This window comes from Stomoxys calcitrans, chromosome 4, assembly GCF_963082655.1.
Source record: "Stomoxys calcitrans chromosome 4, idStoCalc2.1, whole genome shotgun sequence".
NCBI classification, from domain to species: Eukaryota; Metazoa; Arthropoda; class Insecta; order Diptera; family Muscidae; genus Stomoxys; species Stomoxys calcitrans.
Genome location: NC_081555.1, coordinates 162634668 through 162652998, shown reverse-complemented (window position 1 = coordinate 162652998; position 18331 = coordinate 162634668). Strand labels below are relative to the sequence as shown.

Below are 18331 nucleotides of genomic sequence, written 5' to 3'. Positions count from 1 at the left end.
TTGGAGCATTTCCAATGTCATCGTCCGGCTTTCGTGGTTAACAGACATCGGTACTTAGGTGGCGACACAATACCAGACATTAACCAACTTAGCGGCGTGGTATGGAAAACAATTAGGGATTTTGTAAGTAGCACGGAATTCCTGACTTACATTTTCTTTTTAGAGACTATTTTTTAGTATTTAAAGCGCACAACAAACCGATTACTGGCGTAGGGGTATGCCCATAGTGGCATGGGGCGGATTAATATCCGCACCCTCTATTCAACCTAACCTTACCTAATCCTTAATTAAATAAGGGAAGAAAAAAATTCACAGTTCTTGCAATTTTACCTTGTTACACCAACTTAATCGATAATTTCGCTTAGGATATTTCAATGAATTTTTTGTGGCAACGAAAATTTCGCTAGAGCTGCGTATCGGCCTGGTACCGAAAAATTCGAAAAATGTTAATTAGAAAAGAAAAATGGTTTTGTTCAATAATGTTTCATTATATTTAATAAATAGCAAGTTCTCATTAAAAATAAATATTCATATACACAATAATTACAAATTACATAGACTTAGATAATAATTGAATCATCATTCAATTGGCTACATTTTTAATGTAAAATAATTCCCTTAAACATTAATACCCATACACGTATACAGATTATTATGTATGTGTGTAGTATGTCAATATACAAATCCAAAAAAGAGCATAAATGGAACAGAGCACGAACATTGTACAATATTCAATGACAATATAGATATACATATAAACCATCCACAATATGTTTTTTTAATTATAAAAGTAATACACTATTCAGCTACAACCATACCTTCCTTAAGTACATATACGAGTACTTTTACTACTATTACAAAAAAGTGTAAATCTCATTCGATATAAGGAAAAATATTTTAAATATCTTTCATAGAATGTAAAATAAAAAGATGCAATAAGTTAGTCTTTTAAATTATTTATAAAATAATAAGGGAAACATTTTTTTAGTATTTAGCGAGAAAGGAACAGAAAAAAGAAAACAAAAATGTATTTCAAAAAAATTAACACAGTTGAGATTTTTTTTTAATTAAAACTATTTAATTTCTACATAGCAATCCTAATCGTTTTTGCTTCTGAATGGAGGAAAACGATCCATAAGCGCATGTAATATACTGCCGGGCAAGCGTTGATGTTTGTTGATTAATACCTCCAAAGCTTGAGCCACCTGCAAAAAAGAGAAACGTAGATAAGTTAAGGGAAATAGTTTATCTTAAGACATTTTGAACTTTGTATTGCTGCGTTTTCTCCGTGTCGAGTCCCTGAATGATAACAATGTTTCCAGAGGCTCTGTTTCCAACATTGTCACAATTTAATGATCTTCAGACGCCAAGAGCCTCCAGACGATTGTCAACCGGCAGTCGAATACCTGGCTAAGGTCTTCAACCTTCAATTTCGGCCACGTAGTGTTCGCAAACACAGTCAGTGGTTTGTTGTTACTGTTCTTAGAAACAGGAGCCGTTGAGCTTTTAATCCGGCGTTCGTCCCATCCGCCTACTCTTGCATCTCGGTGACCTTGTGCCACGATCACGCCATAGTGTATCACGTTTCGAGTGATACACAACCGGCTGCCAATCCCATGGCAGCCGGTTGTACTTACCGAACTGACCCGATGGATTTCTCATCGTTAAGGGCATCCGCCTCAGTGTACAACATACTGCTAAAACAAGAACGTCGCCATAACTAGCCTAGCCAGCGTTCTAACCTTGTTCCTGAGGCATAGTAGCCACTGACCCATTCACAACGCGTTCGTTTCAACCACTTACTCTCAAGTCAGGAGTATCAAGTGTTTCTTTCACGTCGTGGTTGATTCAAGTCTCGATGAGTGCCTAGCCTAGCCACTGTTCTGCCCTTGTCCCTGAGGCACAGGAGCCACTAAGATATTAAACACGCGTAGAACATGTGAGCGAATTACGCTTCGAAGACTAGCCTAACGCTGGCGTTTTTCAATTGTCCCTCAGAAACAGGAGCCATTTCGTTGCAATCCCCTACCTAGATCGGGGTACAAAGTGTCTCGATTACGCTGTGAGTGAATCACGTTCTGGTGACTCGCCTACCCAGCCTTCTGCCTTTGTCCCTCAAACACTGCAGTCACTGAGCAATTTATAACGCGTTGGTGCAACCGCCTATTCCACCTTCTCGATGAATTAGTGCTACGATCATGCTGTGGTTGAACCACGTCTCGAAAACTTAAGCCGCCATTATTTCGCCCAGTTTCCCGCTCATACCTCGTGCCAAGTGCCTCGATGACGTGAGTAAAAAAATGTCCCAATAACCTAAGTAGCCAGCGTTTTGCCCGGTGACCCGCTGATACAGAGCTATTGACAGCGCGTTCGTTCCAACCTTCTATTTCCACGCCCCGGTGAGCAGGTTCAGTGAGAGAATCACGTCTCGGAAACCTGTACAGTCAGCGAAGTGTTCAACCCCCACGTAGTAGACATCTGCTACAGTTTTCCAGCCCCCACATAGTAGACATCTGCTATAGGTTAAACGTCTAACTTATCGATTTCAAGAAATTTAAAGATATCTGGCACCATATCCACAGCGGAATTCTTCACTTCAGAAACAGCAAAATTTGAGTCCGTGCAGTGACAATTCCGACAACCAACTATCCCAAAATAATTCATGTCGCATGTTGAGAGGCCACTGTAGCGCAGAGGTTAGCATGCCTGCGTTCGAATTCTGGCGGTATCCTCAGAAAAAAATTTCGGCGTTAGGTTTCCTCTCCGAATGCTGGCAACATTTGTGAGGTACTATGCCATTGAAAACTTCTTTTCGAAGAGGTGTTGCACTGCGGCACTCCGTTCGGACTCGGCTATAAAAGGTGGCCCATTATCATTGAGCTTAAAATTTGAATCGGACTGCACTCATTGATATGTGCGAAGTTTGCTGCCCCTATTTCGTAGTGGATGTTCATGGGCAAAATTTGTAATTTAGTTTATGTCACATAAGACAACATGCAATGGAATAAGCTCTGTATCTGCCACAACGCTGCTCTCACAAACGGTGTGTTTCGTCAGTTCGCAATTGCACCACCTCGACCAGCAGGCAAAGATCCTTCCTATGCGAAATCACAATTATGTAACCACCTGAAACGTCTGGTTTCATCCCACCAACAAGCTAAACATAAGACGCATACTACAGCTTAAACCGCAAAGCCGAAATTCAATATCCCACCCTTCGAAAGACTGAAAACTCGAATATAACGTCAGATGGAACTTTACAAGTCCGCCATAACCTTAGTCATATGTATACATTAAGTTTAAATTAGAACATTTGATTGTAATTACCTTCACTTGCAACTGCTCCGGCGTCAGGGAGGCATCATATTCTATTGGTTTGCCCAGATAAGTGCGAAATTTGACCGGGAATCCCCCATATATGGGATACACTGGTATTCTTATTGTATTATAGAGTTTCATGAAAAACTTTCGAAAAATTCCCACTTGACGAAAGCCCTCTCGCAGATTCTGTGTAAAACAGGGTATGATGGGAGCTTGCGCCTCTAAGGCCACTTTGGCAAAACCCACACGATTTCGCCACAACAACTCATAATAATTATCACCGAATTGAGCTTCGTACACACCGCCAGGGGATATGGCCAGAAGATTACCATCCTTTAGAATATTAACACATGACTGTACTGTGCCGGGACTAATGTGAAATGCCTCCGATATGGTACCCCAGCCGGGTAGTTTGAAGAGAAAACGATCACCTATGGTATAAATCAAACGATCCTTTTGTAGCAACATACGAGAATTCAAATAATACATGTCGATGGGTATGGCTCCATGGTAGTAGACAATAAGGCCAGCACCCTCTGGTGGAATATTTTCCATGCCAATAACCTCATAGCCATGATAAATCCGAGCATGGGCATCCCAGATGGCAGCAACGATCTTTCGGCCAACTTCCCAAAATTTACGATCTGTTCGCACGGACCTGAGTATCACTTCTCTGCAATGGAACAAAATAAACGAAACAAAACAAGTTTCAGTACAAGTGTAAGGAGTTTTGAAGAAATTTAAGATATATGTATATATCATACAGCTTTTTTGAGGTATCGTATGACTTTTTTCTTTGATTATTTTATTAGAAGTTGAGATTACGAAAACCAAAATACCTTTCTTATCGGCCACGCAATTCTTTACCTACATCACTTTGGTGCTTAAAATGACCTGATATCAATTTTATTGTTTTTGTTTGAAATTTTGCATGACAAGTTTAGTCATTGATTTAAGACAATAAAACAACGCCATATCACTATCGCAATATGTAATTTAGTAATAACAGCGAGATAAGTTTTGTGTGCACTCAGTAAAACTCAAAAAATATGCCAGTGGCGTGGAACCTCTGAAGTAAAAAATAACTTCCTTTAACATTTGCTAGAAGTATTTATAGCTAATTTTAAGAACATACAGAAATGCCAGCATACCACCAATACTAATCGAAATGCCAGCAAACTAAGTGCTGCCGGCAAGTATCTTGAGGACCTTGTTTCAACTATGTACTCATGCCTGTTCCGGTTTTTGAAAACGCAAAACGAAATATTTTCGTTGCCTCAAGCTGAAACATTGTCGGCGTAACATTGGCTAAAAACAGGCGAAAAAGTAGTACTCTGCTTAAAGTGAGGAAAATAGCAAAATACTATTATAGTGGCAACACTTGAAACTATTGCCGGCATCATTTCTGTTTGTTTTATTGGTTTCAGTGGTTCGTTCTACTTTATTTATTTGAGAAAAAGTATATAAAATAGAGAAAACAATAAGTGCAGATAAAGAAACGTGTTTTGGTATGCTGTCAAATTTCGCTCGCGAAACAATTTAAAATTTCAGCGACTATTCCGAATGTGGAATAGAGCACCAGCCCTTACATCTTGCAAACCTTTGCATTTCTATGTTGGAATGCAAACTACAATCAAATTTCTATTTCTAAGAGGAACCTCAAGTGATATCAAACAATAAAAGAGGAAGACTTTGAAAATAAAGCTAAAACATTTTTTGTTTCGTTTTGAAAATTCGAAAACCAGCACAGGCCTGGCTGACTTTGGTACAAACTGCTGTAAAATGTGCGTAAGACTTGTAAAGGATGTCAAATGTGATACCACGATTTTTTTGGATAAATGTTGCAAAAAAAAATGTTCGATCATCTCGAAAGAGAAATAAAAATAAGAATTATAAAATGAAAATGATTTTCGCCTCAAATATAGGCATAGATAAAGAATTGGACTTCGCACGTAGACTGGTTGGTGCCACTTGTGAATATAAATAAATGAGAAGTATCTAAGAACATGGCACCAGCAGAATTCTGCTCTCAATGGCATGCAAAATGCGTCGTTTGCATTTTCTAAATATGCATTATTTCCTTTCCCGTGAAGGAATCTACGGAGTAATTCACGTAAATAGGGTTTAGATAGTCTTAACTTCCAATATTTCCATGCTTCTTTCTTTTATTTTCTTTTTGGAATCAATTTGAGTTTTTTATTTTTTCGCCAGCGCTGCTTGCAACACCTATAAGTTTGAGATTTGCTGTCAAATTTTGAGAGCACAAAATTTTCTCAATCCTCTTTGATGCATGTATTAAGATCGTTCGCTGTGGAAAGTGTTCGCAAAACATTGTTTCCCTTATTCTTGAAATCCTTAAAAAAACGTTTTTTTGCAATTAAAAGACATATCGGCAACCCTGTCATCATAAAAATATTTTACCACCACCGCCGTTGTCTAGGATTCGAAGCCATTGACACAGAGGCAGGTAGATGCCATGGGAGTAATGTAGTTGCGTAGAAAAAAACACAAACATATGCATTGAAAAAATAACAGCTAGCAGACGGGGAGTCGAGCTCGGTTACTGTAGTACTTTAACATAAAGGCGCTTTCGCTATAAGTTCAACCTGCCAACGCAGGGCCCTTGAAGGCTGCACACCAAAAAGTATCTAATGAGATTTCCACCAAGAATAGAAACGCGTCACGTTATGGTTGGTGCTGTGGTGTCTTCTGGTTTAACTTTTCCATTGTATTCCATATGTATTGTACTTTTTGAGAAGACATGTATCTATAAGTAGGTTTGATGAAATAAAGGCTCACTTTAATGAAAAGAATTGAATATTTAATCCAATATCCATTTACCATATGAAATTTTTCGTACATATCATACAATGTGCACGACATTCTGAGTTGACAAATTTGAAAAAAAACATATAAGAGAACATATCGCCTAATACCAGCTTTATACCTAGCTCCACTAATTAATCCAAATTCATTTAAAATTAGGAGAAGTTGGTCAACAAAAAAAAAGAAAACAACAATTAAAAGCGTGCTAAGTTCGGCCGGGCCGATTCTTATATACCCTCCACCATGGATCGCATTTGTCGAGTTATTTTCCCGGCATCTCTTCTTAGGCAAAATAGGATATAAGAATAATTATTGGGACCTCTAGAGGATCAAAAGATCCCAGATCGGTTTATATGGCAGCTATATCAGGTTATGAACCGATTTGAATCTTATTTGGCACAGTTGTTGAAAGTAAGAATAAAATACGTCATGCAAAATTTCAGCCAAATCGGATAGGAATCGCACCCTCTAGAAGCTCAAGAAGTCAAGTCCCCAGACCTGTTTATATGACAGCTATATCAGGTTATGAACCGATTTGGACCATACGTGGCACAATTGTTAGATATCATAAAAAAATACTTCGTGCAAAAATACATTCAAATCGGATAAGAATTGCGCCCTCTAGAGGCTCAAGAAATCAAGACACAAGATCGGTTTATATGACAGCTATATCAGGTTATGAACCGATTCGAGCTATACTTGGTTCTTAACTATAATGCACACACACAACCGAACTTTATGAAAATTGGTTGAAATATAGTGTACTCCGCGAGAAAAAATTGTACTCAGCTGTTTGCAGTACACTACCTGTAAATGATTTTATTTTGCCACATACGGCTGGCTGCCATTAGCAAAAGCTTCGACAAGTCAAAATCCATGAGGACCGTCCTCTGGCTTGGTTTAGTTCGAAACTATTGTCTCCACTTAGGTGGAGGCACCATACCAAACATGAACCAACTTAGGGGAGTGGTATTGAAAACAATTAAGGATTTTGTAAGAAGCACGGAAATCCCAACTTAAAATTTTTTTAGAGGTTACTTTATAGTTTTTAGAGCGCACAACAAGCCAATTACTGGCTCAGGTGTATGTCCATAGTGGCATGGGGCGGATTAATATCTGCACCCTCTTTTCAACCTAATCTAACCTACAAAAGATTCATAGAAACATGCAATGAATTCGATATATTGTACATAAGTACAAACTACCCACGTAGTTTGTACGTAAAAGTATCCGATGAGACTTCCTTAACCAAGAACCGAAACCCGTCACACCTTGGTTGGTGTTGTGGTGTCTTTTGGCTTTTACATTTCCATTGCATAAAAATCTTCGATCATTAAACTCGTCTCGAGAGAGAAATAAAATGAAAATTACTTGATTTTGTTGGGACATCGGCTCAGGGCTACCATGTTTGCCGTGTATATATTTTTGATCTTCGAAAAATTCTAAGAATATTTGCTCGTGCCATGTCTGTCTGCCATTCATACTACAGTCCTTCAAATTTATGTATTGAGCTGAAATTTGAAGTAGATAATGTTTTTACATAGACAGGTTACGTTAGATTATGCCTTGATAAAGCTACCCACCCCATTTGGAAATTAATCCATGACCGTTAAGGAACAGTGGCAAACTTCTCACACATCAACGATTTTTTTAGCCAGGTCCGAACGGCATGCCGCAGTGCGACACCTCTTTGGGGAGAATAGATGAAAACCACCGCTGAAAGTTATTTCTGATGTTCTCGCCACTATGCGAACTTAGGCGCTTAGGCGGTCATGCTAACCTCTGCGCTTCGGTGGCTTTATAAGTATAATTTACCAGTTTACCACATTCTTTGTATATCGGTAATAATGGTCGTACATTTTATGCAATATAACATTTCATTCCATTGTATTAATACATATTTTAGTTCGAGTCATGATAGTTATGCGATAAAAAAAAATATTTTTTTAATGAACGCATATTCATTTATAACAAATTTCATTGTATATCTACTATCGCTATAAATAATACAATAGAAATATAAATAATAGATAGATGGAGTGTAAATAGAATATTATCCCAATGCATGCCTAACACAAGATAAATGATATGAAATGATATTAACGCATTGAAGTGCAGAATTGTTTGTAAGGGATCATGAGTCACATAATAAATATTAAAAAATAATAGCTGTGTTTGGGAACTCAAAAATTTGTGCAAATTTGCACAAATTTTTACTGGAAGTCGTAGATTACTTGGCAGTAGAAGAGAGCGCGAGAGAGAGAGAGCAAATTTTGACAGTTAGAAAATTGAGAACGTGCAAATTTCTATTGGACTTTTTTGACCAGCAGAAATTTGCAACTTTGAACAGATGTTTTGTAAAGGTCAGCTGTTTTATGAAAATCAGACGTTATATGAAAATACAAAAGCTAGCGCTAAAATGGATCAAAAAGGCAGAGGTGAGTAAAAAATATAAATATTGTTTATTGGTAACTATTAAATTTGTTTAATTTTTATTTACTTTTAATAAAGATTTATGGTAGGAGCTAGTGTTCAGGTACAGAAAACTAAACAAATGAAGCTGTAATTTTACCTCGAATCGGTTGTTCTATATTAGAAGGTATGTTAAAACATAGAATTCTGCCAGACACCAAAAAAAGAACAATTTTCGGTTTCTTAAGTGTTTTGATGGAATCATCCTCATCGGGAAGCAACGATGAAACCTACACCGTTCCTTTGAATTTGTTAAGGGTGGAAGATTAAGTGAGTCTAGCTGGGCAATTAAACAATTGACGCACAGTGGGATTAGAAAAAATTAGCCCAAATTAGTCTGCCAATTGTGAACGGGTACAGATATCTTCAAAGATAATAAAGTGTCCGTGGCCGCCACATGACCAACTAGAAAGCTCCCTTAGCCTCACATCAGTGGTTGTAGCAATTTGTCTAGCCACAATATCCAGAAGCATTAGATGGTTAGTCCAAGGTTTCTTTGTCAGCACAACAAGTGTACTTTTGTATACGGTGATGGAATGTAAAGCAGTTGTAGTCCTATGCAGCCTTCGAAATGCATGCTTATGCTCGGCGAATGGAAATTTTCCAACGAGAGAAGCGGGAGGAGTAGTCGCTCATGCGTCTTGGCTACAGATAAGAGAAGGGAGATCGTTCTGTACGACTCCCCCTTGCTCGTTTCCTTTCCAGGTTTCAGCAGCGGGATCAGACTGCCCATCTTCCAAACATCGGGTACTATAATAGTGTTTGGATAGGCTGAGGACAGTTGTAAGGTACTCGACTCCAGACAGATCCAGCTTCTTAGGCAACAGTGTAGAGATTCTGTCTGGGATGACATTCGCAGCTTCGTGCACGGTTGTTGTAGCAGTGTGTTTTACATTGAGTCAGTAGCCGTTGCCCATGAGAGACTCCATCGGGCCAATGCGGTGCGTACAACCTGCTGCCATGGGATTGCACGGTAATTTGTGATGGTTAACCAGTGGCACGGAGACCACGGAAAGGACGAATGGTTCCCCCTTCTAGCCTTTTCACTCTCGGGTCAATAAATTGACGTTTATCTAAGGAAAATACCTCAAAAGTATCGCCACCATTTTTTATTTAAAAAAATGTTTTCCAAGCAAGCAAATAAAAAACCAACCAAAACAAAAATCAGCTGTTTTTGTGCAAATTTTCACTGGAAGTCGTTTGCGTATTTTTGCATGCAAATTTTTTTTAAAGAGAGTAAAATGGCTCTTACTCTCCTGCAAATTTTTACTGGAAAAGTACGCGAACATACTTAATAATAGTTTTTTATAATAGTTTTATCTTAATCATCAAATTTCTTTTTTTTTTTAATTACTTTTGAAAATGATAACAATTCTCAAGCAAAGGTTATCAAACTAAAATTTTTAAAGCCACAAAAAAATATTGTCTCCATTTTAATGCATTAGAAAATGTAAAAACTCGGTACTCGTTTTTTGACCAACTCAGAGCAACAGTCAAGGCAAACAATTTTCATACCGACCAAAAGTGAGTGGATTCTGAAATTAAGATTACTTACACGCATTTTTGTTATTTAAATCAACAAAAAATACGTGCCCAAAAAAAATTTGGTCGCTTGAAATAGTAACACTTCGTGTCAGTTACCCTGTATTTTGCATAAGCTTTGTCTCTTAAATAGCATTCTGTAAAAATCAAAAAAATTGTTGTTTCCATAAGATAAGTAAACGCAAAAAAAAAAACGTCCTAGCCTCAAGGATTTTGAAAATCATCATTGAGATGGGTCGTCGAACTTATACTCCCAGCTGTAGCAGTACATACAGAATGGGCATTTATTTATAGTGAAAAGTACTTACTTGTCTGAGTCATATAAATATGTATATTTTTATTTACACATAAATAGACGATACCGCTTATAGCAAATGAAAACCAATGTTGTGAAATACTGAAACACTTTCATGCCATTGATAATCGACAGCGACTTGTGGGAGCGCAAAAAATCTTTCATCCAAATCCAAACACCCGGAAGCCGGTATGCTTTGGTGTCATCAAATCACAGAAGTATTGATGTTTTCATTTAAACATATAGTGAATTAATATCTATGTTTGGAAATATGCTTCCAATTTTGAACTTAGGCATAGTAATGGGATACTAATACAGTCACTGGTAATCTTATAAATACGCTAAACGCTTAGACCAAAGTAGCGCAGATGTGAGCAGATTCGACTCTGACGCTGTAAGCCTGGGTTCAAATCCTGGCGAGAACATAAGAAAAAATTGGCAATGGTGGTTATGCCCTCCTAATGCTGGCGAGATTTGTGAGGTACTATGCCATATAAAACTTCTCTCCAAAGAGATGTCGCAGTAATTACATTGTAATCTCATTGTATAGGCTAAACTAGCTATAGATTGCAAATGTGCTAATAAATGAAAATAAAAAAGATATCAATGAAATTTAACACAGTTCACCACAGTTTAATATATAAAAAATAAATAGCATTACGATGACCGCTTGGGTTCAAGTACTGGTTAAAAAGTTTCACACAACAAAGCTGGGGCTATGCTTTTGAGGCCCGCCTCAGTGAACGTTTTTTTCTTCAATCCCATGGCACTCGATTTTATGTAATGGATATCCCGGTAGAATATCCTCGGGGCAGTTGTTGCGGTGTTTGAGTAATTTTTGAGGCGTACAGCATGAAAAACTTGTTTACGAGAGGTATTACTAAGCAGAACTCGGTTATAAATAGGAGATACCTTCTCATTGAGTAAAAACTCGAATTGAACAGCGCTTACACCATATTTTTCCTATACCTTTTGGCTGTTCTTTAATATGATATACTTGGGCAATTCTGTTCATTGATATTCATAGTGGTACGTCGCCAGGACATAGGCGTGGGAGATTTTCGGCGGGAAATAGCTTATCAGCATTTTTTACATCATTACATTTCCTAGCTTTGCTATCATTAGCAAAGCGAAAGACCAAGTTTAGATTGGACCACGTAATCGTCGAGCGTTCACATCATGCAATATGTGGCCAACGGGAAAAACCAAAAGGCAATTATGTGGTATCAATTTCCGTTAGTTTCCCTACTTTCTGTGAGTCTTGAAGGTAGACAAAATAAAAAAACAAACTCCTATGCCGTAGCTTAAAGAAGTTCCATATTGCCTAGTTTGTGGGGCGCCAGAAAAAGCATTTCAGCTACGTATTTGTCTATTTTATAGAATTTTTTTTTGATCACTATAAATTATATGTAATCCACTTTTAAGCTTTTTTTTCATTCTTCTATTTGTAAGCGATTTTTTGACTGTTAGAAATCAAAAGAAAGCGATTTAGATATTTTTATTAATTTTTTTGTGACGAGCTTTGAAACAATTTATTTTTTATTGTAACCAAATAAAAAAAACATCTTTTTCACTTTCGATGTCATTTTGAGATTCATTTCTATTTCAATTTTGAGAATTTAGAAGACTTGGATATCTTTAAGCGCTTTTTTTAATCATTTCACTTTTTCTTTTCTTTCTTTTTTTTGTTAACGATTAACTTTCTTTCTCGATTAAAACTAATACATTGCCACCAACAGCAGTGCTTTAAGCACTTGGGAACATTGTGCAAAATATTTTTTTTTAATGGAGGAGAATGGTATGGCGCAAAAAAGTTCCATTTCATTAAATACCGGTTTTATAAGTTTGCCGGCAATTGAAAGAAGCGTTAAGTAAACAATTACTGTGCTTCCACATGTAATGTGATATAACAGATTGATATGGAGAACTTGCTCTGTCTCATTAAATGTCTAGAATAAGATTTGAAGTAATTAAATGCATTCCACTGTCTTACTTACCTATGTAACTTGTAAATGAATAAGACCAAAAAAGATATATAGATAAGGGCCACAAATACAAGCGGCAAAAGGAATGTTGCTATCAGAGGGGTCAATAAACGATACACCCACAGCGAATAATCCAAATCGATATAAGAGGCTAAAAAGACAAAAAGAACAACAAAGGGATTATTAAAAAAAAAAAACATTTTTACATTGTGCACTGCTTGCCTTGGCAGCAAAGATAAAAAGATAGGCTATTTGTAGTAAAAAAATACAATTAGCTGATTTGGAATTCAAATCAGAAACTTACACAGAAATTCTTGCAGACCTTTTGTTATATTTTGCATGAAGTCCATTTTGCTTAGCAAATGAAATGAAAAAGCCCTGACTACGTTCGGTCACCTGTTTTTGATGATTCCGTGCAAAACGATTGGAAAAAACGAATATTAGTCCGAAACCTTTCCAACTTTCTTTGTTAACTTTTTGTCAGCTCTGCCAAAGGTGGCTTAATTATGAGGGGTACCAATAAACCCGAGGTTGTTATTAATGTTATTGTTGTTACTATAGTCGTTTGCTTTTTCCCCTTTTTTTCCATACAAACCTGTATTCGACGGTATGAAGTGTATGTTTGTTTGTAGTGTGTATTTTTGTTTTTTTAATGCTTTTTAGTGTTCCAATTTCGTGAGTTCTTGATTTTTTGTACACAATACAAACCGAAAAGACAGGTTAGCGGATAGTGCCTTTACTTATTCTTCATTATATTTTTGTATTATTCTTTGAATGAGTTGAGTTCTTATTTGTTGTTCTTGTTAGGTTGTCATATATTTAACTTTAAATTTATTTTCTCATTATGTTCTTTTGGTTCTCATTCCGGTGATAATCACTTTTCCAGTACGCCCTCCCACCCTTCTTCTAAATATGGATAAAACACCTATTTTGTAAATTAAATATCATTCACAATCATTAAAAATTCCACATTTTAAATGTCGAATAAATTCCATTCATTATTTTACTTTATATTCTGGTTTCACTTCATCACTACCATAACCACCCGCAAATCGATTCAATATTGTTTGGCATACAGCTTGACTGCATTATCTGGCCAGCTGTTTTTCAATAAGCCAGTAGAAACGTCAAAATCAGAGTTGCATTCCATTCTTTATGGTAGTCTAAACCCAATAACAAAGTCTGGAGTCAACGTCATGTTTTATACAACTTTCGCATGAGAACGCAAAACACCGATGGGGTTGAATTAGAGTATGACGGCTTATGGATCTAGTAAACATAGATGCACACATGACATAATTACCAGGTAGTGTACTGTTAAGAGCTCAGTAAATATACAAACAAAGAAAAATGGCGCAAACTAGAAGCATACTCAAAATTGGAGTTGCACTTATCACTGATTTTGACAGCTAGTGCACCCAATATTTTGTTGTTGGGCAACTGCCACTACATGTAAGTGAATATATCTTGGATGCACAATTCACTAAATAAGGTTGTGATAAGCGATCAGCCGACATACTATATTTAGAACTGCGTGCAAATAACGACGTTTGTGTTTATAAGACTTGTCTTATAAACGTCGAATACGAATAGAGCACGCTCTAATCGGCATGTATTCTCATATGTATTGTACTTTTCTTAATAGACATGTATCTACATGCATGTTCGATGAAATAAAAGCTCGATTTAATTGTAAAAGTTGCAAATTTATTCCAAAATCTATTTGTCACATTAAATTTTTTGTACGTATCACACGATGTGTACAACTTTCAGAGTTGCTCTTTTTGATGTAAGGTCGGTACCAAGACGGATTTAACCAGGTGGTCTCACACGAGACCATCTTCTTTCTAGCATACTCTCCGCTCATGTACGCACACATATGCACACAACCTTTTTGTGTGTGTTTGCGAACCGTCGATTAGCTTGATGGCAAATTAGCGGATTGCACCATATGATTTGTGGTTGTTGTATGAATGAGACCAACTTTAATTTTTTCGCCATGGGCCGGTACTATATTCGGTTTCCGCGTTTGAATTCGGAAAAAACAGAAAAATTTGCCGAAATGTGTTCGTTTCATCATAACTTGTTTTTTCATCTAGGGAAAATTAACATTTCGGGACGTCAATTGAGAGCACAACCACAGTCGCCGTGCAACAAATCATTTTCTTACGCAAAATAAACCCGATCGCCGATCTTCTAATTGTAACAGCGTATTTGTTAGTGTTAGTGAAATAAATAAAGTGTTTGTAGATGCACAAATAAGAAATATTTTTTAAATATAAATAAATATACTCGAAAGAAAAAAAATATTTCTTTCCCAACCAAGGCGGATTTAAAAATGTGGTCTCACACAAACAACTGTTAACAGCGCCAGGTTTGACGGTACTAAGATATCAGATTTTTGTTTGCATTCTCTTTGTTGTCATCTTCTTTCTCACATATTCTCTGCTCATGGACGCACACGTATACACACACGCACACAAATTTCTTTATGTGCGTTGCCAAACGTCGATAAGCTTGACGACAAGATGGGGATTAAACCGTATGATTCGTGGTTGTTGTACAAATGGGACCACCTATAATTGTTACGCCATGATTCACATCGGGAATGCCTATCAAATTATTGTGAAATCCGACGTACTCTTTTCTTTGTCAGAACACAAACAAAATTCAAACAACAACACACAACAAAGGCAGCAGTAGTGAAGCAGAATTGATTCGGCCAATTTCGTAAGCATTAAATTACATTTGCTTTTAAAATTGTGCGAAATTTATACTGATGCAACGACATGTCTCATAGAACTCAGTACCACTTGTACGGAATGGATTTGCATTATCTTCGTCACCATTTTTTATAGTGCATTTTGAAAGTTGTTCGTGTGAAAAGTCGAAGTCAGTACTAGGCTTAAATTGGCAATTTTGACACACATAATGAAATACCAATGATGCATAAAAAGTGACATGTCATAAGACAAAAACATGCAGTGTGATAAAGCCTTTGGGATATATCAACGCATTTCTTAAGGCCAAAACAGAATGAGCATGCTGAGCTTGGTTTTGAGCGTGGCGTTGCAAAAATGCAACACCGCACATAAATTCCATAAAAGTAACGCGGAAAAGTAAAAAAAATTTCAACTTTGACGCTTGAAAGCAAGCGTCATTCTGTGTTGCCACACGTGAAGTAGTGTTTTTGGTCGTCAAAGTCAAAAATTTTAACTTTTCGCAAGTTGCTTTTTTAACATTTGTATGCAGAGTTGCAATTTTCAACGCGTCGTTTCTCAATGCGCTCATTCTGTTTAGGACTTTATAGTAACGAAATTTTCGCCAAAGGTGCATACTGCCTTTTAACTCTAAACTCTTTGATTGGGCTCAGACGCTTAAAATCTAAACGCCGGTTAATTCAAGGATTTGACTACGTAATTTGTTAGAGAGAGTAGCTTGTTGGGAATGGTCTCAAACAATAAAGTAGTAAAGTAGCATAAACAAAATACAAAAAAAGTATGAAATAAGAAAATAAGATATTTCATTGCAAGGTTTGTGAAACGAATTGATAGAAATTGCGATATCAATTGCTTCTCAGTGCATTAAATGTGAAGGTATGCAGCATCGAACACAGATTTCAGGAAGCCAAATGAAATGTTTGCGTTTTGCTCTTTTACATCAGTCCTTTATTGCTAATTTCTAGAATTTGGAATCAACAGTTGATGACTATTGTAGTTTTTGTCTGTCGATTTGTATGTCAGGTATGTTTCTTCTAGTTGTTGCACTCTGTTCATTGCAATTCACATAATCTCTGTGTTTAGTTAAATGCGGGCCACTTTTCCCTGCTTACCACCATCGGGTACAGATAGACGTCCTTAATGCATATAAAACAAAACAAAGATGTGGACAACTATATAACAATCTAATGGGTACATTCGGTACAAGAGCGTTTGTTTATGACAATAAACTCGGTTAAGACTAACATTCATACATCTTAGAATATGTGTAAAATTTGGAAAGAATTATTATTTTTTCTTTATTACATTTGTTTGTAATGCATTGTGTGGGAAGCAATTCCTATACCTAGTTATTATGTCCAATTTGATTTTAACCCATAGAACCTTCAAGTCTTCATATGCTTTGGTAGTCATATATGAGGTTTCCTTTTTTTGCTTAAACGTTGCAACAACACAAAAGCGCCATAGGTCTTTAAAAATTGGGTATGTTTGGAAAAAGCAATAAATGACCCAAAGTCTTATTTGAGTATCCAATTTTTGTTAAGTTTGGTTAAAATATCGAAAAAAAACTTTAAGGCTCTTCAATTTTATAGAATTTTTCCAATGCCAATCTTTTGCCGTTGTTAATGCATACCTTTTTCAATTTTATTTATAGATAAAAATGGATGCTCAAGTAAAGGCAAAGCTAGAGGCTTTATCAAAATATTTGCCATTCATCGATTTTATTGTCGAGATTGATACAACAAAATATGCGAAATTTATAGATGTCAAAAAATGGATACAAAGCAAAAGAAGGTAAGTAAAGATGGTTTTTATTATTTTATACCTATGGCGAGCTCAAAACAGCTTTGGTATGGCGTGTAGTCTCATGGTATATAAAGAAATCGTAAACGAAATTTGATCCTTTTTAATATAAATTCTTACTGTTGTTGTGTTCTGTGATCTATCTTTCATCTGCTTGATTCCGTCAATTATCCAGATCCAGGAACTCTGCGACTAAGGTGGGGTGCGTCCATAGCGATCTGGGTCTGAGTCGAGTGGGTCTGGCTGGGCAGGTAAACAGGTGATGTGTGTCATGTCGCAGCCTATACAATTCTCCCTCTGCTTTATTTCCTTCGCCAACGACCACCATGATTTGCTGTCAGACAATAAATCTTGTCTAATTTCAATACTGTGACAATAACAGGGTAACTGAAAAGATTATAAAAGGAGAAGCAAAACGAGAAGCCACGTTCAGTTGCAAACTACTATGTGCTAGTTTTTCAAATTGGGAAACAAAAGGCAATTTCTGATCAATACACCTGGCACGGGATAGCTTTGAGCAACACACGGGCTGGAACATTGAGCTCCGATCTGTGGGCGTCTATTGCTGTCACGAGAAGCTTAGCTGCGAGCTATCGGGCGCGTCCACAGGTTGCGGATAGTGGAATTCTCCATACGGAGAAGCTGTATTTGCAGTCGCGGACATTCAGCGGTATCGAGTGGACAGTCTCAGTGAGAGGTCGGTTGACACCGGCTCTTGCTTAAATACTGAGTGCCTATGATGCTCGATATGACAAGGCGATTTATTGGCGCTTTTAAATAACCAATGGCCACTATACACTTAACCTAATCGTCAATAATAAATAAAAACTAAATGTACATTTATGGGTTAAAGTAATATTTTTCCTTAGTTGGTGCCGTATATACTTCGTTTTAGGACGATTAAGCCAAAGTCAAAAATGTTCGTTATCAAATTGTTGAATTTCTGTCGTACTTTTTTTGAATTGGTGCATGAAATTAACATGAAACTTTATTTTTGAGAAAAGGTGTCAAAACAACAAATATTCTGCATTACATTTTACTACAAAACTCCAAAAAGACTATGTTTGCAGATATAAAAACTTTTAAGAAAACTAAAGTATAAAATTATGCTATGCATACGTAAATTATTTGATGACAACCTTTAAGGACGTTTTGGAATTCAGTCAAAATCTCCCACGACATTAAACTTTGATAGCATGATGTCAAGGAACATATGTCCTACTTAAAATTTTTCTATGAATCAACGAATAAAATAAATCTGTCAATATAAATAATTCACTTAATACCGTCAACAATGTATGTTACTAGCCGAACCGGGCCCGCTCCGCTGCGTGTTCTTTAACTCTCTAATATCTCTTTAGGGTGGG

The 18331-nt window shown here is 36.7% G+C and overlaps 2 protein-coding genes across 8 annotated transcripts in view; one reads left to right on the top strand and one right to left on the bottom strand.

Moving 5' to 3' along the window:
- Positions 1-940: 940 nt before the first annotated feature.
- Positions 941-13520, bottom strand: LOC106087546 (monoacylglycerol/Diacylglycerol O-acyltransferase). Of its 5 annotated transcripts, none has more exons than XM_013252611.2 (5): positions 13449-13520; positions 12746-13366; positions 12454-12592; positions 3328-3994; positions 941-1205 (listed from the first exon to the last, which is right to left on the bottom strand). In XM_013252611.2, the coding sequence occupies exons 2-5, from the start codon at positions 12789-12791 to the stop codon at positions 1098-1100; spliced, it is 960 nt and encodes a 319-aa protein (XP_013108065.1). In that variant the 5' UTR covers positions 12792-13366; positions 13449-13520; the 3' UTR covers positions 941-1097. The 5 variants fall into 5 exon arrangements, with proteins under 5 accessions (XP_013108065.1, XP_013108084.1, XP_013108093.1 ...); XM_013252630.2 differs by having other exon boundaries at positions 12746-12837; positions 13037-13512; XM_013252639.2 differs by having other exon boundaries at positions 12746-12837; positions 13150-13512.
- Positions 13521-15895: 2375 nt separating this feature from the next.
- The window catches only part of LOC106091277 (uncharacterized), a 41166-nt gene continuing 38730 nt past the window's right edge, over positions 15896-18331 (top strand). Inside the window, exons 1-3 of one of the 3 annotated variants that reach the window (XM_059366752.1) lie at positions 15896-16037; positions 16127-16184; positions 16816-16955. In XM_059366752.1, coding sequence (XP_059222735.1) covers positions 16146-16184; positions 16816-16955 — 179 coding nt within the window. In that variant the 5' untranslated portion in view covers positions 15896-16037; positions 16127-16145. Of the gene's footprint in view, positions 16038-16105; positions 16185-16815; positions 16956-18331 lie in introns of those variants that run through there. The other 2 variants (XM_059366751.1, XM_059366753.1) reach the window with 2 other exon arrangements.